Raw genomic sequence first — 17,960 nt, forward strand, 5'->3', positions numbered from 1 at the left:
CCCCCTACCCCCGGTGCCTCCAATGAGGGTCGGAGGAGGGAATCACGTGAGGGGGGCCCCTGGACACGGGATTCGCTCAACACACTTCCTCCTCCTCCTCCCTCCTGTTCTGAGGCAGAAGCAGAGCCCGACCCTTCTCCCGCGCCCTGAAAGGTATCTCTTGCGCCTGCGCGAAGAGGGGGCGGGGAAGAAAAGGTTCCCGGCTGCGGGCGGAGACAGTCGCCCGTAGAGATAGGAAAAAAGAGTCGGACTACTTTATTTCTTCCCTTTGTCAGGTCACACACGTCGGTAGCACCTCAATTGACGCTCTCGGTCCCAATACATACAGCAGCTTTGGTGTGTTTTAAAACCCACAGTGGGGCAATACCTTTATTTAGGAGGAATCAATAATATGGCCCTTCCCCTCCAAAACGGTATTGCCCTATTCCGTCCCCCTCAATATGTGTGCTACTCTACACTTTCCTTTCTCTATGGCACCACCTCCCCCTCCGACGTCGCTCGTATCAGGTGATCGAACAGGAAGTGGCGGCGGGTGAGCGCTCTGTGCGCGTGCGTCAGGGGCGAGCGGCCAGAGGCTGGAGTCGGCGAGGAAAGGGATGTATGAAGGGAGAAAAGCATCAGCTGTCAGACAACGACACCTCTGGGAGGCTGAAGGTGCGAGAGGTGGGCTAGGAAGACCCAGGGTCCTGAGTTCAAATCTCACCGCAGCTGCAGAATAATAATAATAATAATAATAGTAATAATTTATTATTATTATTCATACCCGCCCATTTGGCTGGGTTGCCCCAGCCACTCTGGGCGGCTTCCAACACATATAAAAACATAATAATCATTCGGGGGAGGGAAGCTGTGATTTCCTGTAGCCTCAAGATGCCTGTTGAGGCTGCTGGCTTGTCTTCTGTGCCTTTAACAGCAGCTACATATACAAAAATGTAACAGGTGAAGATTTTCCTCAATTGAAGAGAAAGCTATGCCAGAAACTATGGACTGCTTATAAAAGGCCTACCCGACAAACTCTTTGCAATACGTTGATAATAACACCAATCCTTGTTAGAAGGTTGTACGGATAACAGAGATAGGGTATCTAAAGCTCTTTCAACACTTGACCTGTGCCATATAAAGGATAATTACACATTATTCTATTACACACACTTGCACAAGATTGGCCAATTTGTTCATTTCAATCAATTCATGAAACAATCGGTCCGATGTTGCAGTTTTGATTTCAGCTTAGTTTTCAGGAGGAAATACACAACTGTGTGCAAGAGGGAGAAATGGAGAACAACAGCGGGAATTTGGAGGACGCGGAGTTATATCTGTTAAAATATTGTGTTGAGTTTCCCTTTCTTCCTATGCAAAATGCAATTGTTTGGGGTATAACATAGCTGATGCCACTTCCAGAGCCCTGCCACTCTTGCTAGCCAGGGAAGAAGGTGGGAGGGGCAGAGAAAAATACCCTTTTGCTACACCTATGTTTTTATTGTCCAATTTTGTTTATTTGCAAATGATTTACAAATGCTTAGGTGGGCTGTTGTGTGCGTTTGTATTGTTGATTTTGTCAATCACAAAATCATAGCTGCCAAGTTATGATTATCCCTTTTTTACAGGGATTTTCCCTTATGCTGAATAGGCTTCCTCGCGAGAAAAGGGAAAACTTGGCAGCTATGCACAAAATAAAACATTACTTACATAGAAGAAGGAAAAATTCTAAACTTTTCATACTCTTTAAATTATTATTGCATAATTTGGAGCTCTTGTCTCAAAATGCTTCAGATGCTTTCAGCTTATTCAGCTGAGACAAGGGAAGTTTCTTAATAAACCTTCTATGGGATGAAGCGTGGGTGGGTAGGAGTTACTCTCCTCCTGTAAGACCTGAACCCTGACATATCCAGTGAAGGTGAACGTTGGAAGATTCAGGACTGGCCAAAAAAAAGCATTTGTTTTCACAGAGCACATAGTTAAACTATGAAATTGATTCCCAGAAGATAGGGTGATGCCACCAACATGGAAAGCTTTGAAAGAGGATTAGACAAATACATGGAGAATAAGGCTAATAATGACTACTAGAGAGAATGGCTATCTCCTGCCTCTGCTCTCAAAGGCAGTATGCACCAGTTCCTGGGAATCACAAGTGGAAAGAGTGCTGTTACTCTCAGGTCCTGCTAGGGGCTTCCCACTGTGGGAAAGGATGCTGGACCAAATGGGCCATTGGCCTGTTCCAGGAAGCTCTTCTTATGTTCTTAGGATCTTAGTTTAGAATGTGTGCGCCATTCAGTTCTGCAGGCACTTTAATAGTTTTATTTAGAATAGCAATGCAAGAAGATTACATTAGGGCCTCCAGAATATTGTTCAAGCATGTACGGAAAAAACACAATTTCATGCAGGTTACGTAAAGCAAAGCACTATTAGCCTATTGGGTGCTGTAATGTTCAATAGTAATAAAACATATGCTGCTGTTTTTCTGAAAGGATCTACTTGATAAGTTTTTTTGCTTTGCTGTTCAAAGGGCACTGACAACAAGGCAGTGGAATGGAGTCCAGGTGCTGTAGTCAGCCTGCTCGGTCGGCCAAGCCAGCCATGTATACATTCCTTCTAGGAGGTACCTTTATTACCTTGGGATCAAGTCGTATTCTTCTAATGAAATACTCTGCCAATGAAGGTATGCTTGAATATTTAATTCTATACGGATAACAACATGGTTGATCAGCATGCTGTCTGTTTTCATGCTCTCTACTAGCACGAGGCTACAATATTATCAGGGAATGTAAATAGTCCTGATTTTTTAATCAGAATTACCTGGCAATCTGCTTTCTTTCTTCAAAGCCATGAAGACCAGTTGTAATAAGCCTTCTGTGTAGTCAGATAACTTTTCTGTGACATCAAGCAGAACGACCAGCATTTCTTTTATGTCACTTGATATATTTACCAGCTCCTTGTGAGGAAAACGGTAAAAGAGCATGAGATGCATGGTAATAGTGATTTGGGGGAGGCAGGGCAATGTGTAGAATACAGAAGCCTTGCCCCTTGAACCTCAGAGCCCTTTTTTAAAATCTACCAAGCTTTCTAACAGCAGCAGCATGAATATTTTCATGCATTCTTCACAGCTGTATGGCCTGAAAACTTGGTGGCTGCATAAAAATGAAGGCAGCAGTTGCTGGTGTTCCAAATCCTACATCTGCATCTGTGTTGCAGCTGCCTGTTGTTAGTTTTTTTGTTCTTCAGTGTAGATATTTGTAACATACTGTATACCCTCTGTTTTCTCAGATAACCAGTATGATTATCTTCCTGCAACTGTGAATGTGTGCTCGGAATTAGTTAAGCTGGTGCTCTGTCTGGTAATGGCACTCTGGGTCACCAGGAAAGGTAAGCTGTTACGGTTGGGTTCTTACACAATATTTAGCTGCAAAAATGTCCTCCCTACCGGTAGTTGCTTGCTATGTATCAGTGGAATTTAGGCAGCTATAAGATGAATCTGTCTTGCATTGTCTGTACTCACAAAATATGGATCTGTGATGATGCAGTGTTGCTCTGCTGAAAAGTACTGTTTTGGGAAGTGTTCCAGCTCAAGTGGTGTGGGATCTGTTTTGCATGCAGATGGTTCTATGTTCAGTTCCTGGCATCGGCAGGTAGGACTGGGAATGCCTGCTGTATAAAATCATGGAGTGGCATAACTAGTCAGTGTGAACAATAATGAGCTTGATGAACCAATGGTTTGACTTTGTATAAGGCAGCCCTCTTACCATTAGTAGTTAGTCACATGCTGCCTTTGAACTTAGGAGTTCTATAAAGCCATTGATAAACCTATTCTTCATGAATTCTACTAATTCCCCTTTAAAGCTGTGTAGCATTCAAAGCTATTACTTGCCTTCTGGGCCGAATTCATGTTTCATCATATGATAAAAGTGCATACATTGTGACTTTTCACGTGGAGTCATTTTTGGGTGAAGGTTTGTTTGAAACAGTTCTTTGAAAAACTTGAAGATTGCCACAACAGAGAGAACACTTGCAAAGTAGCCTTTTCCCTGAGGCAAGCTATTTCACACAAACGCCTCAAAATGCTAAATATATGTGGTTGCCATTTAAATGCCTTTAGCACATCGGGAAATCAATCTTAGCAAGATCAAGAACCCAGTGACTAGAGACTGGATTTCAAAGAACATGACTGCAAGCATTTAGTCAAAACCCTGGTGTAGATATGAAGCAAATGTTTATCTGATTTCCCCCCTTTCTTCCCTATTTACTCCTTTTTTAGGAGGTTATTCTCATAGTGGATTTGGCTGCAGCTCATGGAGGCAATTGAATAGCTACATTAAGTGGTCAATTCCTGCCTTTCTCTATTTTCTGGATAACCTGATTGTCTTCTATGTCTTGTCCTATCTCCAGCCAGTAAGTAACACTTTAGAAATTCAATGTGTGCTTTATGCTCAAGGTTTTTTTAAACAGAGAATGTGCCCCATACCATACTTACTATTAACTTGTACCAAGTTATGGTCAAGTCAACGAGACTGCAGGGAACCTCTTTTTTCACTGTTTAACCTGTTGAGATGAACTAACAATATCTCAGTAGCTGAACTGGATGCTTAGGGTAGGCTCTGCCAGAGCTACAGTACAGGAAGGGATGGATAAGGAAATGTGTTTTTCACTTGGTTTAACAAAAACTTGTATGCAAGATCTAATAGCTAGTAATTCATCTTAAGGGAATTGACACCAGTCTTATCTGGAGTATTGTGCCCAGTTATGACCCAGCGCTACAGGGCAGGTTCAAAGGGTATGTATAACCTAGGTTTGTTTTTGTTTTTAAATGGGGACAGTAGCATGTCTTTCAAACCTACAAGTTCAAGGATGGGCTATCTTCCTCATTTAATTGAGCCATGGTGAAAAAATTCCATATGATATATTAGTCATAAGGAAAAGAGCAATGTTCTAGAAAGGGTAAGACTGGTTCAAACGTAACAGTGGTTCATTGGGTTGGAAATAAGCATCGTGCTAACACATCCCCCCCCCCAAAAAACCCTGGATCTCCAGCTGTTGTTGGACTACAACTTTCATCATCCCTTGCTAGCAGGACCAGTGGTCAGGGCTGATGGGAGTTGTAGTGCAACAATAGCTGGAGACCAAAGTTTGAGAAACAATGTGCTAACTCCTTCATATATATATATATATATATATATATATATATATATATATATATATATATAAATATTTTATTACGATTTTCAAAAATACAACAATAATACGAAAAAGAATAAAACAGAAAAAACAAGAACAAGAAAAAGACAAATACATATAAAACACAAAATCTTATATCTCTTCACATTGTATATTGGGACCTCCTCGGGTTCCCCTTCCTGTGGTTCTTTAGCACATTTGTATTTAGCAAATTCTATACCAAATTAATCACCTTATAAAATCTTATTTTCTTTCTTTGATATAACATATTCACAAATTCCACAGTCTATTTACCACTTAATTTCTGATCTAATAAATTACTTTAGCATGTTTTTTTAGATACAGTTTAAAATCTTTCCATTCTTCCTCCATCGCCTCCTCTCCCTGGTTGCGGATTCTTCCGGTCATCTCAGCCAATTCCATAAATTCCATCATCTTCATCTGCCAGTCGTCAATCGTTGGTAATGTTTGTAGTTTCCAGTTCTTAGCAATCAAAAATGTGCTAACTCCTTCTAAAGAGCCACACTTGTACTATGTAAACCACTTGGAGAACTTACTGTCAAAAACACTCTATAAATATTCAAAATGAGACAACATGAAACCATAGTTTTCCGTCTCAGGTGTAAGAGGAAATTATGGTTTCAAATAACCATGATGCAAGAAGATAGTGAAAGGAGGTGGGGAAGCACATTGGCACAAACATCACACTTCTGCTTATATAGCACCATATTTTTCGCTCCATAGGACGCACCTGACCATAGGACGCACCTAGTTTTTAGAGGAGGAAAACAAGAAAAAAATATTTTGCTTTCTTGAATTGTCCTAGGCATAGCAACCAACTCCTAGAGCAGTGATGGGCAACCTTTTGAGCTTGGTGTATCAAAATTCGACCAAAAAAATGAGCATAACTCGGGTGGTGTGTCACTTCGAGAAAAAAACCATAATTTCATGATATTTATAGTTTAAATAACAAAAATGTATAATTGTAATATATAACTGTATTTAATAAACCAAAAACTAATTATTTAACTTTTTAAAAAAAAATTAAAAAATATTTAAAAAGGGGAAAAAATAAGGCAAAACCCAGAGCTCTTTCCCAGTGGGACTCTGGGCTCAGGCCTTCCTCCACAGGTTGGGCCTGTGCCTCCTCGTGGCCCTCTTCAGCCCACCTCTCCCCTCACTCCCACTCCTTGAGAGGAGGTTTAAAATGCATTGGGGTTGACCCCCTCTTCCCCTTGTGCTTTTTTTTTGCGCCCACCACGGTCTCCTGCTTCAGTCTCCCAGATTTTTAACAGCTTCCCGGCTTTGTTCCACCCAGCCTTCTACCGCAGTATTTTAATTTATTTATTTTTTAAAAGAAAAGGGGGGAAGGGGGAGGGAAAAGGCTCCCCTCTCAAAAACAGTCAGACAAGCAGGTTTCAATTTAAAGGCAGGCCAACCAGCAGTCAAACAACAGTGACAAAAATGGGAGGGGGGGTGAGACGTGGGGTAGGTGAGGATGATAAGGAGGAGATGAGAAAAGGGGGGGATTTGGTGTATAAAATGAAGGGGGGGAGTCTATATCTTACAAGTGGGAGATGGGGTGATAATAGTTTTAGATAATAGGGTTTTTTCTTTTAATGAAGTTAAAAAGTAAAAGTAAGAATAATACTGTAATGGTAACAAAATTATGGGAAGAAAAATTTTAAACGGTAAAAAGTATAGCTAAAGGGGAGAAAAAAAAAAGATGCTTCAAGGTTAGGAAAAAACCAAAATCAACTTAAACTCCAATAGCAACTTAGAAATTAACAAGGTGGAGAGACCCTCTTCCCAATGAATTGCCAGTTCTGAATATGTGCACAGTTGCTTAAAAGTTGTAGGAGTAAAAAAATAAAGGAGGCTGAAATACTAGCGTTCCTCAATAGCTCCAACACTCCCACCCCCACCCCCAGCAATGACCCAGAGAACAGGGCAACTGCTGGCAAGGAATCCCCCCAGGCAGGGAATCCCCCAGTAAACAAAAGAGGCAGTAGACGAGACAGCGACTGGCCATGTGCTCTGTTCTCCAACGAAAGCAAGCAGCCAGCACACAATATTCTGCGGAGATAGGGCAAAGACTGCAGAGCAATAATAAAAATTAACACACACACCCCACACACTGAGCTTCTCTCACAACAGCTACCAAGCCAATACTTAGCTACGAGAGAAGGAGGAAGGTAATACCAGCATCAAAACTAGGGCGGGGGGGGGCAAGAGACGGGAAGAGAGAGAAGGAAGGAAGGAGGAAAGGAGGAAAGGAAGGGGTGGGTGGGTGAGAGAGAGAGAAGGAAGGGGAAAAGAAAGGAAGGAAGGGGAGGGGGGAGAGAGAGCGAGGGCAAAGCAAGCGGAGGGAAAGCGCTGCGATGGTAGTGAGATCGGGCTGCTGGGATCCCTGCTTCAGCCCCAAGATAAGCTGTGAGGCGCTTTTGCTTGCTTTGGGAGAGCGCAGTGGGTTAATTTCAAGGAGCTTTATTGTGGGGGGGAGGGGACAATTGATTTCCTTCCCTGAAAGTTAACCCTTTCTTCACCCACTGCCCGGCTCGCAGCAAAGCAAGTGGGACAGGCTTGCTAGCCGCGGTTAGGAGCGGCGCCTCTCCCTGCTTCTGCTGCTGCCTGCCTCTGACATCAGTTGTTTGACGCCCCTTCTGCGTGTCACTGAAAATGGCTCTGCGTGTCACTGCTGACACGCGTGTCATAGGTTCGCCATCAGGGTCCTAGAGGCCTAGGTGCCTTTGCGGCCCCCCCCCCCAATTAAATATTTGAGGAAGCTTCTTTTGCAAAGGGGGAAAGCTCCATTTTTTTTAGGATCAGCTCAAAGTTGTGCAGCTTTTTTGCAAAAAGGAAAAGCCCCCTTTTTTGGGGGGGGGTCCAGCTCAGAGTTGTGCATCATTTTTGCAAAGGGGGAAAGCTCCATTTTTAAGGATCAGCTCAAAGTTGCTGAGTTTCCTTGCAAAGGGAAAAAAATCCTGTTTTTATGGGATTCAACTCACAGTTCTGCAGCTTCTCTAGGAAAGGGACCCATTTCTACAGTTTCCAGACAGATAATCCAATCAGCCAGTCACGTGTCTCCCTCTGCAGACAACAATTGAGGCCTAGGCAAGGGGCCAGGAGGGGCCGGGAAGGGAGCTAGCTCTCTTATCTCCCTCCCCAATCTCTTGCAATCAGCTGCTGAGCGGATTCCTTTCAACAGGCTCATTCCCTCTTGTTAGCCTTTAGCTCTTTCTTTTTTTCTTTAAAAAAAAGCATGATCTGCCTTTAGCCCCTGGGCAATTCGGCTCCAGGGACCACGCACTCGCTCCATAAGACGCACAGACATTTCCTCTTACTTTTTAGGAGGGAAAAAGTGCGTCTTATGGAATGAAAAACACTGTATGTTACGCCTTTTTGTCAATTGTCTCATCTTTTAACATAATAATAATAATAATAATAATAATAATATATTATTTATACCCCGCCCATCTGGCCGGGTTCCCCCAGCCACTCTGGGCGGCTTCCAAAAAAACAGAAATTCTAAAATACAAAAACTGCCCTGGGGTTTATAAGACAAAGAGCAGGACAAAAAGTTTTTCAGAACAAGTTCTCAGCTGTTCTTAAGTCGGATGAGAAGGTTTTTAGATGTTCTTTTTGCCGTTGCAAGTTATGTTTGGACTAAGAAGCCTCAGTTATGTTGTAAAGATTGGTGCTGACCTTCCTGATAAAAGGGCATTGCAGACTGGTGGTTATTCCATTGCTAGGCTGTAACATTGCTCCTCAATTTCTTTTTCTCTAGGCCATGGCTGTGCTTTTCTCAAATTTTGTCATTATAACAACTGCTCTCCTGTTCAGAATTGTGCTGAAGTAAGTAGCAATGGAAGCATGTTTTCATTAGTCTTTCTTTCTAGTGTTGGTATTAGAATTCGCCAATATCTCTTTAAATCAGTTATAAACAAGAGTATAAAGGTGTTTGAAATGTTAAAGCAAGTCAAAATAAATTCAGTAATGTATTATGTCTTTATGTATTAATGAGCATGCTATTGATGCTGACTGAGCTTGGTTCTTTTGCTTTGCAAAAGACACGTGCTTTGGTCCCAATGAATGAGACAGAATTTCATTTGAGTCAACTTGCTTAGGACTGGACTTTTAATAAGCCTATGCAGCAGGTACAAATTCCATCACCAACATCACAGATTAATTTGAAGCCAAGCACCGTTAAGCCTCCTGTCCTATGTATTCAGTTTCCTTCAGGATTTTGAGTGCTGTTTGCACCAATGGCAGAGTTTCTGGCTTGCATTTACCCAGGCTGTAAGAGATAGTCCTCAGTGTTTCAGGTAGCCCTTTTGTGTTGACTTGCATTTAGAGTCCCCGAAATGATGGCTTTAGTAGTCTTGTCATGATATTCTAGTTGAGCCATATTCTAGATAGGGATGGATTCCCTGACATCCTTATGTCCACCTTCATACAGTTTCAACAAATACAAAATAATTCAGTCTTTATATTAGGTGGGAGAGATGTGTGTTTTAAACTGCTGATTGCAATCCAGGTCCTTCAGTACAGCATACCTGCAGTTTTCTCTCTCCTGGTTTATGTATTGTAGCATTGAGAATGTTACTTTAGGGAGCCGAGAAGAGATCTTATCCGTGCAGCTACCTCGGCAAAGAAGACGGGCAGCATATTTCTACCCACGACTTGTTCCGTTTGGGATTGACTTGCTGGGTTGCTTCGTACCTGTCTGTATACACTGAGGGTCTCTTTTTGTCTACATACAGGCGGCAACTCTCCTGGGTGCAGTGGGCGTCCCTGCTGATTTTGTTCCTGTCTATTGTCGCCCTGACGGTCGGGACAGGAAGCCACAAGCATACCTTGGCCATGCATGGGTTCCATCACGACATCTATTTCAGCCACTCTAACAGCTGCCTGCAGTATGCCAGCCTGGAGGAAGAGTGCTCGGGAAGCGAGAACTGCTCGAGAACGTGGCTTTTACCCAGCTTAAGCTGGAACATCACTGCTGCTACTGGAGCCCTGAGAACCATTCCCTTTGGGCTAGGACACCTGCTCATACTGGTGCAGTGCTTCATCTCTGCCCTGGCCAACATCTACAATGAAAAGATATTGAAAGAAGGAGGCCAGTTCAGTGAAAACATCTTTGTACAGAACACCAAGCTGTACCTCTTCGGAGCCATGTTCAACGCCCTGATTCTGAGCTTGCGCCCCGAAAACAGGCGCAGGATAGAACACTGTGGGTTCTTCTATGGCCACAATGCGTTCTCCGTCGCCCTTATTTTTGTCACTGCCTTCCTGGGGCTCTCTGTGGCTTTCATCTTGAAGTTCCGAGACAACATGTTTCACGTCCTGTCTGCCCAGGTCACCACCGTGATCATCACCACGGTGTCTCTCTTTGTTTTTGACTTCAAGCCTTCCCTGGAGTTCTTCCTGCAAGCTCCTGTGGTGCTCTTGTCCATATTCATCTACCATTCCAGCAGCCCTCGATGCGTGGAGTACACCGCTCAGTGGGAGAGGAGCAAAGTCGGTGGAGGGCCCTGGGAGCGCTCCAATGGGGTACGGCTTGGGAAGGGGTTTGTTTTGAGTCCATTGAGTGGGCCGGCTGATGCCATCCCGCCACCACTGTAGTTGTTTTGACATAAGCAGAGGTTTAGGCCTCAGTGGTTAAGCTGCAGGTCTACCCCTTTGCAAATGAGGGGCTCTGCTTCACTTGCTTGCAGTGCTGTAAACCCATGCCTTTGTGAGGCACCTGATGCCATTGTAGACATTTCCCAGCCACCCAAGAATGTTGGCTTGGTGTCATTGTAATAGACATCTGTAGAGACGAGAAGTGACAAAATGTGCTGGCAGTAAGCAGGCAATCTGACCCAAAGTTAACTGTGCTTACGGCTATTGATTTCCATGGGCTTAGTGCGGTGTTGAATTATAGCCGCTTCTTTGTGCAGGTGGGCACCAGAGGGCGCTGTTGACAGTTAAAGCTGCTCTTAGGTAACATTTCTGCAAGCTTGGCATCCCCAAACTTTGGTCCTCCAGATGTTTTGGACTGCAATTCCTATCATCCCTGACCACTGGTCCTGTTAGCTAGGGATCATGGGAGTTGTAGGCCAAAACATCTGGAGGGCCGCAGTTTGGGGATGACTGCTTTACAGTGATAACTTGGAAGACGTATAGGAAGAGGGAGCTTTCACATCTGCATCCATAAACAGGATCTTGGATTTCTGCTGGGTTTGGTTCGCAGATGCAGCTCCCCCAAACCTGTGCAGGTGATTAAATGTTTCCATTAACAAATTGTTTCATGACTGTCAAGTCAGAGCTTGTCCTGCTCCTGCTGGATGCATCTGTGTGGTACCTTAGCAGAATAATATGGAATACAGTAAAATTTTATTGTCCTGTTGCTGAAATCAAATTCTGGATATATCAGTGCATGTTAAATTCATCAGCAGTAGCCCATAAAAATATTATTCAATTGATACAAAAAGAGAGGAGTAAACAGTCTTACCTATTAATACATACGAGAGCAAAAGTTTCAGTAGAGATCTAAGATAGGCGTGGTAGGACACGTGGAAAATATGTAGGATCCGTGCTCCAGGGTGCACTCAGATGTATTTCCCACTGTATTTATTGAGGTCAGCATGCATAGAATTGCAGCCTTAGCATCCAAAAGAGAATTAAAACCCAGCTGCTCGGTTTTATCACTTTCACTTGATTGTTTCAAAGTAACCATTTGTTACAACTGACCTTGCATGATCTTCACTCTGATTATTTGCTCAGGATGGCAGTAAAGTTTTGCTATGCAACCTTCACAGGCTGCTGCTTGAGCTGCCACCTGCTGCCTGTTTCCATTCAGCCTTCCTACTTGCAGTTCAGCTCCTAATTCTTAATAAATGGCTTGTAACAACAAATATTTATAGATATTTTAGGCTCATGAAGTGTTCTTAATTCATAGGCATCCATAGAGCCAGCACCACATATTTGGATGACTAGGCACCTGGACTTTTTGTGTCCTAGTCCAGTAAATATTTGTTTCAGCATTTAATCTGATTCATCCTAGGGGGATTAACTTGAACTACGATGAATGGATAGTTCAGAACATGATTTTATAGTGACTTGGGAAAGAACATGCTTCGAAAGAGACACACTGAAGCATAGCTTTTGGCACTAGCAAAGGGCCTTTATGCCATATAATGCGCACAGGTGAAGGTGGGGGACACTGATCACCCCAAGAGCCACAGTCTGTCCTGGGCAACCTTCTGGAGGCCCCATACCAGGGGTGGGCATGACCAGAGGCACCAAGTGGGTGGAGCAGCAGGTGTGGCTCTTGCCTTTGTACAGTAGGCTTCAATCAAGCCATGCAAAAGCCAGGGGTTTCTAGACCAGGCATCCCCAAACTGCGGCCCTCCAGATGTTTTGGCCTACAACTCCCATGATCCCTAGCTAACAGGACCAGTGGTCAGGGAAGATGGTAATTGTAGTCCAAAACATCTGGAGGGCCGATGTTTGGGGATGCCTGTTCTAGACCCACATATTTCCTTCCTGGCAAACAAGGCATTATTGCAGCTCAAGGACACATTCCAGCCAGGCAAAAGCTCTCAAGGAGAGTGCAGAGGCAGGCCAGTAAGAAGTGTGGCTTGGGGAGGAATGTGACCTGGAGAGAGTCCCAAGGACTGGATAGAGAGGCCTTGAAGGACAGCATGAGGCCTGCAGGCCCAAGGTTCTCCAGCCTCGACATAGATACATATGAATTATCCTATAAAACCAGTCTGCTAACTCTGGAGTTCTCTCTCTTTTCCCCAGTCACCCACCCTTGGTTCTTGGCCATAAAAACCCCCAGCTGAAATGAAAAGATCTTGCAGCAGTTCCAAAATATACCCAGGTCAAGTGAAGCCCATGATTGTGGGACCTGTAACAAGAATATTCTATAAATTGCTGTCACTTCACAAAGCTGAAATATTTAGTGCTTACTTTAAAACGTTGTTTATTATCAATTGAAAATGTTAACCAAGCATAAACAAATGTTGCCTTTTTGCTCTCTTTCCCCTTTCTGTAGGATGGAGAAGAACTTGAGAGACTTACGAAGCAAGACAGTGACCATGATTCAGAAGAAGAGGCCTTATAGCCTGGCTTTGGATTTTTGAAGTACAGAGACATTCTTATTTAAGAAAATGAAGTTTTACTCTGGGGAGTGGTGGGGAGGTTCGGACCATGACCAACAGGTGGAAGTTTCTTCTTTCTTTTTCGCTAAGGTGGGATTTTAAATTGTGTTTTCATAAAGCTGTGCAAGGTAATATATTAACTACTGTGAAGGGATCTTGACAAGGGAAGGGACCTATTCATAGAGGATGAGGATAATGCCATAGTTGGCTCTTAATGAGGACTCCAGGATCAAATACAGATGCCTCTGAATACCTGTTGTTGGGGATTAGCAGCCTTCATGTCCTGTTCATGGGCTTCTCATAGTCATCAGGTTGGCCACGGTGAGAAGTGGGATGCTGCTCTTTTGGTCTGATCCAGCACAGCTGCTCTTATGTCCTTGACTTCTGTAGTTCACGAGAGTGAATAATTCCTGCAGAAAGAGAGCGGTCGGCAATGGTTGCTAGTTCAGAATGCTTTGGATGAAGAGACGTAGAACTGGAAGCATCACTTGGAACTTTCTCACTTGGTTCTTTCACATGAATGTAAGAAAGCATTAATGCTACTGAAGTTAACCGAGGTACCTTGGTTCAGAGCAAATGTACAGTAAATGAAGAATCAATAGATGGAGCCATAGAGGCTGTTCATCTTACAGTATTCTGGAGACACGAGCTGTCAAACTATTCGCAATTGTATGCCACCAACATCTAAGGATTTACTCATATTTCAGGGGTACTTGAAACAATGTCAAATGTGTCTTGACCACCATGTGTGTATGCTGTTGCCACTGACGGTTCCTGGCACACATTTCTGTGATTTGCACAGTTGAAGAAGTGCATTTGTCAGACGCACAACTATGCTTTTAGATGTATATTTAAACTGCTTTACAGGAGCAGCTTTAAAGTATTGGGCTGTCCACAGTGCTAGTCCTACCCGGAGTAGACCCACTGAAATTACTGGACATAAAACTAGTCATAGCCATTCATTTCAGTGGTTCTGCTCTTAGATAGGAGTAGCATTGGATACCTCTGGTACTGTGTGAAGTGGGGTTCAGGGGTGGATGCAGTTGTAATATATTAATTCAAAGCTTAGAGTCTCTGACCTTAAATAGGAGAGGCTTATAGTATACATAATGGCCAGAGATGGTCCTAGGAAAGCAGTAAACTGAGTTTTGAATGTAAAACCAAGAGTAGTGATGGAAGGAAGTCACAGGCTCGGCGGAGTATCAGTATTCATTTGTACTTGTGCCGGTATTGATTTGCATTTGTGTTGATTTGTAAAATGGAAAGTATGTGTTCTAAATGTATGTGTTTGTTATTGCAAAAATAAAAATATATTGAAAGGAAAAAAGGAGCACAGGGTATGCACAAGTTGATTTCATCTGTGTGCAGCCCTTTTACACGAGCTGTGAAACAAACCAGGAAAGTGCACTTAATCATCATTTCCCATGACGATTCCATCTCACTGACTATAGTTAACAGTTTCCAAATCAGCCAGGATTCCAAAGCCAACTTTAAACTATGGTTTCGTATCCTTTCTTCTTTAGAAGTCACTAACTATATTTTCCTAGTTTGAATGTATCAGGAAGATGATATATTAACTGAAACTTCCTGGTTTGTTTCACAGCTCGTGTAAAAGGGCTGCACACAGATGAAATCAACTTGTGCATTTGCTGGCCTATTCTTGCCACTTGAAATGGCAAGCTGCAGTGCCTCTCCATATTTGATTTGGGAATAAGTGCCCACTCTGCCTTTTGTCCCTTAGTTTTATCTCTTGTCCTCTTTAATGCCTGTCTCTGTGTACAGTACAACTTTTCTGTGTACTACAACTGTGTAAAAGTGCAGCACAGGGACAAAAATCTGAAGGATAAAATAAAAAGTAACAAAGAACAATGTTATGGATGTAGGCTTAGAACTTTTAACAATGCCTGCAACCCTTTTCTTAAGTATGATTCAAGGAAATGCATGTTTTGTAATTTAACTAGGGTTCAATCAGGGATGAGACTGTGTATAAAGGAAATAGTATGACTAGAAATGGGGTGAGGAGGTCAAGTGTTTCTGATTTCTTTTCTCTTGTATTTTTGGTTGGTAGGGGGCTACAATATAATTTGAAAATCTTGGTAATACTTGAACTGTCACAGCTTCAGTTTTACACTTCCAGGCCAAGTCCCTACTTGCCAAAAAAACAAACAAACCCAGCAACAAAGCAGTGGGATGGGCAGAAATACAGGCACCTATCTTGCAGAAGTAGATAAATGCTCCAGGAAGTGGTGATCTGATCATATAAGCTTCTTCTTCTTATTGCACAGATAACAACTCATTTTTGTGTCTGTTGATGGAAAGGTGCAGCCTCTGTGGGTTTCTCAGACTGTTTTATGACACTCCTAGAACTCAGAAGTATATTGGAACAAGTCTAAATGGAGCATTCCTTTGAACCTGGCTTATTTATTTGAACAGAGTTTGAAATAAGGAGTTAATTGTTCCCAAGAGTAGCTTTGAAGCAGGTGTGGTTTATGCGGACAGTGGTTTTGATTGTGCTTTAGCTCCTCATTTGCATTTGGGATAGCCTTGCTAGTAAGACATCTGTTCCATTGTTTGCTAGTGTAACAGAACAGGAGCTTCCTGGTGTCCACTCTTTCGATGTTGCTATTCAAGTGCATTCATTAAGGAACTCTGCCTGAATCCGTTATAGTGCCTGGTGTTAACCAAAATGTGGGACCTCTTTGTGGTGTTTCCATTGTTTTACAGCCCACATGGCCAAATAAACTACAGCATAAATGGATCTTGGATTTTTGTGTGTTTGTAAGGCTAGAAGATACATGAGGAAAGAAGACATTTATGGATGATGAAGCAGAAATCCTAAGGTTATTTTTTACAAAGTGGTAATAACATGAATAGGGACGCAGGTGGCGCTGTGGGTTAAACCACAGAGCCTAGGGCTTGCTGATCAGAAGGTCGGCGGTTCGAATCCCTGTGACGGGGTGAGCTCCCGTTGCTCGGTCCCAGCTCCTGCCAACCTAGGAAAGCATATCAAAAGTGCAAGTAGATAAATAGGAACCGCTACAGCGGGAAGGTAAATGGCGTTTCTGTGTGCTGCTCTGGTTCGCCAGAAGCGGGTTTGTCATGCTGGCCACATGACCTGGAAGCTGTACGCCGGCTCCCTCAGCCAATAATGCGAGATGAGCGTGCAACCCCAGAGTCGGTCACGACTGGACCTAATGGTCAGGGGTCCCTTTATCTTTAATAATATGAATGGGTATATATGCTGCCAGTAACTGCGTATGAATACGGACTGTTCTGTTAATGGAGTTTTGTGAACCACATCAAATTGATCCACAAATTGCATGCAACTCACAAGTTGGGTATCCACTTTATCCAAGGTATTATTAATACCTTGGATACTCATTCTGGACTCACAGCTGCCCATGGAGGCGCAGGTCAATTCTGTGTCCAGGGTAGCTGTCTGTCAGCTCCATCTGGTACTCAGGCTGAGACCCTACCTGCCCACAGACTGTCTCACCAGAGTGGTGCATGCTCTAGTTCTCTCTCGCTTGGACTACTGCAATGCGCTCTATGTGGGGCTACCTTTGAAGGTGACCCGGAAACTACAACTAATCCAGAATGCGGCAGCTAGACTGGTGACTGGGAGCGGCCGCCAAGACCACATAACACCGGTCTTGAAAGACCTACATTGGCTCCCAGTACGTTTCCGAGCACAATTCAAAGTGTTGGTGCTGACCTTTAAAGCCCTAAACGGCCTCCGTCCAGTATACTTGAAGGAGCGTCTCCACCCCCATCATTCTGCCCGGACACTGAGGTCCAGTGCTGAAGGCCTTCTGGTGGTTCCCTCACTACGAGAAGCCAAGTTACAGGGAACCAGGCAGAGGGCCTTCTCGGTAGTGGCACCTGCCCTGTGGAACGCCCTCCCACCAGATGGCAAAGAGAAAAACAACTACCAGACTTTTAGAAGACATCTGAAGGCAGCCCTGTTTAGGGAAGCTTTTAATGTTTAATCGATTATTGTATTTTATTTTAATGTTCTGTTCTGTTGGAAGCCGCCCAGAGTGGCCGGGGAAACTCAGCCAGATGGGTGGGGTATAAATAAATTACTACTACTACTACTACTACTACTCTGGAATCTTCTGGGGCAAAAGAGGAGTAAAGCCTGTGGCGACTTGCCCAAACAAAGAATGCCCTTAAAGGTAAAGGAACCCCTGACCATTAGGTCCAGTCGTGACCGACTCTGGGGTTGTGGCACTCATCTCGTGTTATTGGCCGAGGGAGCCGGCGTACAGCTTCCAGGTCATGTGGCCAGCATGACTAAGCCGCTTCTGGCGAACCAGAGCAGCACACGGAAATGCTGTTTACCTTCCCGCCGGAGCAGTACCTATTTATCTAATTGCACTTTGATGTACTTTTGAACTGCTAGGTTGGCAGGAGTTGGTACCGAGCAATGGGAGCTCACCCCATTGCGGGGATTCAAACCGCCGACCTTCTGATTGGCAAGCCCTAGGCTCTGTGGTTTAACCCACAGCGCCACCCTCCTTAGTTGTCCCTTTATTTCAATCCAGGACACAGCCCAAAGAAAGGAAAAATACTGAAAAACAGCTTAACCTGTAGACCAACCCACATTTTATAACAGCCCCCTATTAGCCAAGAATAATA

The 17,960-nt window shown here is 43.6% G+C and overlaps 1 protein-coding gene across 3 annotated transcripts; it reads left to right on the plus strand.

Moving 5' to 3' along the window:
* Positions 1-557: 557 nt before the first annotated feature.
* On the plus strand, positions 558-17,491 carry SLC35A5 (solute carrier family 35 member A5). Of its 3 annotated transcripts, none has more exons than XM_035115027.2 (7): positions 558-654; positions 2,507-2,659; positions 3,265-3,363; positions 4,253-4,386; positions 8,957-9,024; positions 9,933-10,722; positions 13,214-17,491. In XM_035115027.2, exons 2-7 carry the CDS (start codon positions 2,530-2,532, stop codon positions 13,280-13,282), a joined length of 1,290 nt encoding a protein of 429 aa, XP_034970918.2. In that variant the 5' UTR covers positions 558-654; positions 2,507-2,529; the 3' UTR covers positions 13,283-17,491. The 3 variants fall into 3 exon arrangements, with proteins under 3 accessions (XP_034970918.2, XP_034970919.2, XP_060129720.1); XM_035115028.2 differs by having other exon boundaries at positions 562-663; XM_060273737.1 differs by lacking the exon at positions 2,507-2,659 and having other exon boundaries at positions 566-654.
* The last annotated feature ends 469 nt before the right edge of the window (positions 17,492-17,960 follow it).

This window comes from Zootoca vivipara, chromosome 4 (assembly GCF_963506605.1).
Source record: "Zootoca vivipara chromosome 4, rZooViv1.1, whole genome shotgun sequence".
Classification (NCBI taxonomy): Eukaryota; Metazoa; Chordata; class Lepidosauria; order Squamata; family Lacertidae; genus Zootoca; species Zootoca vivipara.